At 36.8% G+C, this 6,609-nt stretch overlaps 1 protein-coding gene across 1 annotated transcript; it reads left to right on the top strand.

Moving 5' to 3' along the window:
• Positions 1-681: 681 nt before the first annotated feature.
• On the top strand, positions 682-4,118 carry LOC145512924 (seminal plasma protein BSP-30 kDa-like). Its single transcript, XM_081507631.1, has 5 exons — positions 682-757; positions 945-985; positions 1,550-1,571; positions 3,360-3,491; positions 3,979-4,118. Exons 1-5 carry the CDS (start codon positions 682-684, stop codon positions 4,116-4,118), a joined length of 411 nt encoding a protein of 136 aa, XP_081363757.1.
• Positions 4,119-6,609: the final 2,491 nt, after the last annotated feature.

Here is a 6,609-nt window from a genome sequence, read left to right as displayed (position 1 = left end):
ACCTCCTGCTTCAGGCCGCCTGCACTCCTCTCAGGCTGTGCATCGCTGCCTAACTTCTGAGTTGGATAAACAAACTGTTTTTCTGTGTGGTCTCGCATCTGTTGTGAAGTGTCTCTAATAATAAGCTTGGCACTTGTTTTTACAGTTTTTGATTCCTTGAAACTTTCTTGCTTTCAAACAGGGGCAAGAGCCAGGGCTCCTTAGCTTCTAGACTCTAGCCTAACCTGGTTAGTGGTGAGGACTCCTAGTTTTCATCCAGGTGACCCAGGTTTAATTCCAGGGCAGGGAACTAAGGTCTCTCTAGAGGACCACTCACTGCTCTCCCTCCGAGATCAGTCGCTTTAAGACTGGGAGTTCATTAGTGTCTTTTCCTACTTATTGGTCACACAGTGCGACTTGCAGGATCTTTGTTCCCAACCAAGGATTAAATCTGTGCCTCAGCAGCGGAAGACGGAGCCCTAGGTCTCGTTTTAAATGCATTTCAAACCCCTGAGGCTTGGAGACATTAGACTGCCAGCCAATGTCCTGTACTTTTCATCTGAGAGATAAACTTGAACAGCATGCTCTCAGGCTGAGGAATAATCAAGCATTTACCAGGTGAGGTTGATTGAAGGGATGTTGGGGTCACCGGTTAAATAAGAAGCAGATCAACGTTGGCCAGCCACAGGAGAGCAAGCTACCATGGCACCGTGTTTGGGGCTCTTTCTGATTTGGGCTGGTGCGTCTGTGTTTCTACAACTGGACCCTGTGAATGGAGGTGAGGGAGGGGAGATAGGCTAGAACTGGTGAGAACGACCCTGCCCCAGACACGGTGATTGTGCAGTGCTCAGTCGCTCACTCGTGTCTGACCCTTATGCAACCCACTTGACTGTAGCCCGTCAGGTTCTCTGTCCATGGAATTTCCCAGGCAAGAATACTGCAGTGGGTTGCCATTTCTTTCCCAGGGGGTCTTCCTGACCCAGGGAGAAAACCCACGCCTCCTGCATTGGCAGGTGGGTTCTTTAATGCTGAACCACCAGGGAAGCCCACCCCAGACGTGGACTGATGAGTAAAAGTCATGATAATAATAATACTGTGACCAATACCGCTGCCATCTCTTGAATGTGTCAGAAGGGCCAGCTGCTATGAAATTCACATTTTATTTAATTTTCCAGCAACTCTATGAAATTGAAACCCAGGTGAGTTTGGCAACAGAGCCAAGGCCGTTCTGGGAGCTGTCTCATTCCTAAATCTCCCTTGCACTGTCCCAGACATGGGCAACCTACGCCGGGGTTGGTTACATTGTTCAAATGAAGAGTTTTCGATGTTTGTAGAGCTGACAGTTTGAAATATTGGGTTGGCTAAGAAAAGTTCCTTCCTGTTTTGCCGTACTGTTGTATGGAAAAACCAGAACCAACTTTTGGGCCAACCCAGTAACAGGGACCGTGTGGTCTCAGGGCCGATCCAAAGAACAGTGAGTGTCTGACTTTGTGGTTGAATCCATGTGTCTCGGTAGGGGAGCAACGCGAGTGTGTCAGGGTCTCCCTCCCCTGTTCTGTTTACCCTCTAGTCATTGAGTATATCTGTTCAGGGTAAACAAGGGCTTCAGAATATGAAAGAAAATAAGAGATGCAGGGCATGTCCTACTACCGACAATAGTCTAGTTGTGGCTCTGCTTTGGGCTTTTTTGGTTGTTGTTGGTATTTTTTTGTTGTTTTTAGTTGTTTTTTATTTTTAATTGGAGGATAACTGCTTTACAATGTTGTGCTGACTTCTGCCATATGACAACGCAAATTACCCATAAATAAATATATATATCTATGCAGTCTATGGGGTAGCAACTATATATATATTGTAGTATATAGTATATATATATATATAGTACAGTATATAGTATAGTATATCTTATTATATATATAGTATATACATACTATATGATTATATACTGATATATATATAGTATATTGTGGTCCCTGTAGTGGGAATATATATAATATATATATATATTTGCTACCCATAGATGTGGGGTAGCAAATATATATGTATATCATATATTAAATAAATAATATAACATTATATGTTACATAATATATAGCACATATAATATATAATATAATATTATAAATATAATGATATAATATAATATATAATATTATATTATTATAAATATAATGATATAATATAATATATAATATTATATTATTATAAATATAATGATATAATATAATATATAATATTATATTATTATAAATATAATGATATAATATAATATATAATATTATATTATTATAAATATAATGATATAATATAATATATTATTATAAATATAATGATTAAATATAATATATATTATATTATTATAAATACAATGATATAATATAATATATAATAATATAATAAATATATAGAATATAATTTAATAATATAATGTATAATATAATATTAAGCATATAATAATATATATTATATGTTGTATATGTTATATATTATATATAATATATATTGTATTATATATATTACATATAATTTATATCAATATATACTATAGTATATGTTATAGTTTATATGACTTTATAGAATATATAGTATATATTATATTATATTATAAAATAGTATATATTATATCATAGTATAATATAGTATATAATATATAATATATTATATATTATATTATATTATATTATATTGATTATTGATTATAGTATAGATTATTATTATGTTATATTATATACATATTATATATATTTTTATATAATATATATTATATATAATATATTTCATATATTATATATAACATATATAAATATACAATATAGTATATATTATATTATCATATAACATAGTATATATTATTATATTATATTATAGATTATAATATTATAATCTATAATATAATATATACTTATTATAATACAGAATTCTGTATTATATATAATATATAATATAATATATACTTATTATAATACAGAATTCTGTATTATATATAATATATATAATATGTATATATAATATATATAATACAAAATAATATATATTCTGTACTATATATATTATATATAATATATAGTATGTATAGTATATATTATTATATATTATATATAATTATACATTATATAGATCATATAATTTATATTTCTATAAATATTTGTATTTATATAAATTATATAACTATAAATATAAATACAAATAAATTACATGTAATATATAGTTATAGTTATAATTTATATATATAATATATATGATATACTTATATATAATTATATTTTTTATATGTAATATATTTGCTATATATATTATAGATATAATATATGTTGTTAATATTAATAATATTAACAATGTGTGAATATTACTATTTATATACTATTACTTTCTTCTTCCAGGTCCTCCATGTGCTTTCCCATTCACCTATAGAGGCAAAAAGTATTATCAGGGCACGTCCAAAGGTTCCATATCCCAGTGGTGTTCCCTCCATACAGAATATCAAGGAAGCTGGAAATACTGTACTTGGAAAGGTAAGTGTGCAGCTTGTCTTCATGTGAGGAGCACGTGGCTTCCCAGATGGAGAGGGCTGGTTCATAATTGTCTCCTAGATGGAAGCCTCAGGTGTCTTCTGACCCAGCCCCGTGTGTTCCATTCATGTCCCTTTCGACTCATTTTTTTTCTGGCTGTTCTGGGTCTTGTTGCTGCACGTGGGTTTTCTCTAGTTGCAGCGAGTGGGGGCTGCTCTTCGTTGCTGTGTGGGTTTCTTGTTGCGGTGGCTTCTCTTGTGGAGTACAGACTCTGGGTGCACCAGGTTCCCCAGTTGCAGCGTGTGGGCTCAGTAGTTGAGGTGCCTGGACTTAATTGTTCCTCAGCATTGGTTTCTTCCTAGACCAGAAATCGAAACAATGTCTTTTGCATTGCAAGGCATTCTTAACCACTGGACCACCAGGGAAGTCCCCTTTTCTTTTGGTAAGCCTCCCACCATTAATGTTTTCACCCATTCCTTCTATTTTTCAGACAAGCCCAAATGTGTCTTTCCCTTTATCTATCACAAGGAACGCTATGAAAGTTGCATAATGTTAGAGAGTTTTTTCTCGAGGAGTTGGTGCTCACTCACTTCAAACTATGACCAGGGTAAAGCTTGGAAGTATTGCTAGAAATTAAAAAAAAAAAAGGTGAGTGTGTTCCGGGGAGGATGGGAAGAGACGAGTAAGCAGGGAAGAGACAGAGCTGGATGAAGGGGTGGAGTCAGATGCCACAGTGAGGAGGGAGGAGGCAAGTGGAAAGATGGGATGAGGGAGAAAGATGCAGGAGGAAGAGTGAGGAGCAGAGGTTCATGAGGAGAAACACGCAGAGAGGATGAAGAGGAGAACGGGGACAAAAGATAGAAACAGATGAAGAGACAAAGGCAAACTGCAAACAACGGAGAGAGGGGAGTCCCAGAGGGAAGGAGAAAGAGAGTTTGCAGGATGACAAATGGAAGGAGGAGGATCTGGGGAGGATCAGTGCCAAGACGAGGTGGAAGAGAAGGTGAGAGAGGGGCAGAGACAGGACAACATAATCTTGGAGCAGGCATGAGACAGCAGGAATCGAGATAGAAAGAGCAGAGAGCAAAGGAGAAATAGACCTTTGCCATCTGTGGGACTGACTGAGAAACAAAACTGACTCGTTAACATTGACCCCGAAACTATGTTCAGTTACTGTCCAGCGCATCCCCCCATGGCCATGCAGTCCAGCCTTTGAAAACTCAGTGAAGAAAATCAAGAACTCTCAAGCATGAAGGCGATGCTCTAAATGACAGAGGTGAAATTCTTTCCCAGCATCTCCACCATGTTCCCCCTGCACGTGGGTCCAATCAATAAGCCACTTTCTCTGCAGGCGTGGTCTTTCTTTGTCCCACAAAGAAACCTATGTATCAAATAGGAGGGTCTCAGCGTGCTCAGGTTAACCAGGCAGAATCTTCTTATGTTCCTTTCCCTTCCTCGGAGTCCCCCTGGAACATCAATACACATCACAACTGTCCCTCCTGGGGGTTTGATTGACAGATGAAGACCCAATGGTGAGACCTGAGGTGGGGCGGGAGGAGCGTCCCAGAGGGTATGGAGGGCTGGTCCTTGTCATAAACGATTTGTCTTTTCCCAACTTAGCTGAAATGTTATTTCTTCCTGGAGTTATTCTCTGACTCCCCAGTGTGAGGAGGCCCAATCGAGTCTTCCCAGTTTATCCTTTCTCTCCTTACGGTTAAACTGCCCATCTTTCCAGGTGGACTATAATGGACAGGAAGGGAACAAGGAGAACTGTGCTTGCCCTGGCCTCAGTCCTAACATCCTTTGCATTTATCAAAAGGACTACTCTCCTTTTAAAAACAAATAAGAATTTTAGAGAATAGCACTGAAACATGTATATTACCATATGTGAAATAGATCACCAGTCCAAGTTCGATGCATAAAACAGGGCACTCAAAGCCGGTGCCCTGGGACAACCCAGAGGGATGGGATGGGGAGGGAGGTGGGAGGATGGTTCAGGATGGGGACACATGTACACTCATGGCTGATTCATGTCAATCTATGGCAAAAACCACCACAATATTGTGAAGTAATTAGCCTCCAATTAAAATTAATTAATTAATTAATTCTTAAAAATTAAAAGGAAATACTGTAAAATAAGTGAATAATCTGGGTGGTAGAATTACATTTGATTTGAATCTTGTAAAAAAAAAAATAAGTAGGAATTTTAGACAAATATTTTTTCCATCACTAACAGGGCCTGACTGAATGAAGGTCAAATTCGTAGGTGTCAGAAATAATGAAGGGCCTGAAAGGGCCTAAACCAAAATTTTATCCTCTTCAAAAACACCCAGAGTCTATCTAAGGACCCTCAGGATCTGGTGGTGGATGTTCAGTCACTATCTGGGGAAGAGATGCACAGACTTTTAATCACTGGGCAGGAAGGAGGTATCGATACAATGTTTGTCCTCTGTGATTTAAGGCCAGAAACTTGGAGCCTCACTTAAAACTGGGACATAAAAATAAATAAATAATTTTAAGGTAATAAATAAAAAGTTTTCATTGTAAATGTTTTAATAAAAATAAATAAAAGGAAACCATCATGATGATGTATGGCAGAAACCAACACAATATTGTCAAGCAATTATACTTCAATTAAAAATGAATAAATTAAAATGTTAAAAAAATGCTTAATAAAAACATACAAATAAGAAAAAACCAGTGCTTTCCCTGGTGGATCAGTGGTAAAGAATCTGCCTGGCAATACAGGAGACATGGGTTTGGTCCATGGTCTTGGAAGCTCCCAGAAGCCTCAGAGCAACTAAGCCTAACCACAGCTATCGAGCCTGTGCTCTAGAGTCTGGGAGGCACGGTTACTGAGCCCACGAACCGCAACCACAGAAGAGCCTGTGCTCTCCAACAAGAGAAGCCATTGCATTGAGAAACCTGCCCACCGAAACTGGAGGGTAGTCGCAATTCGCCACAACTAGAGAAAAGCCTGCGAAGCAAGGATGAACCAGCACACCAAAAATAAAATAAATCATTAAAAAAAATTTTTTTTTTAAAAAGAAAGCCAGACACTGTAAGGGCTATGCAGTTAATAAGGATGAGAAAATCTCTCCTGGTCCTAGAGAAAGAGCAA

Source organism: Giraffa tippelskirchi, chromosome 7 (assembly GCF_054371585.1).
Source record: "Giraffa tippelskirchi isolate mGirTip1 chromosome 7, T2T-mGirTip1v1.2.pri, whole genome shotgun sequence".
Taxonomy (NCBI): Eukaryota; Metazoa; Chordata; class Mammalia; order Artiodactyla; family Giraffidae; genus Giraffa; species Giraffa tippelskirchi.
This window is presented reverse-complemented; position numbering and strand designations above follow the sequence as displayed.

Bases quoted from the DNA above. Each gene is read 5' to 3' on its own strand.
- LOC145512924 (XM_081507631.1), top strand. From the start codon at position 682: ATGGCACCGTGTTTGGGGCTCTTTCTGATTTGGGCTGGTGCGTCTGTG. The intron at 986-1,549 runs TTGGCAGGTGGG...TTTACCCTCTAG, and splicing joins GAAAACCCACGCCTCCTGCA to TCATTGAGTATATCTGTTCA. The intron at 3,492-3,978 runs GTAAGTGTGCAG...TCTATTTTTCAG, and splicing joins GAAATACTGTACTTGGAAAG to ACAAGCCCAAATGTGTCTTT.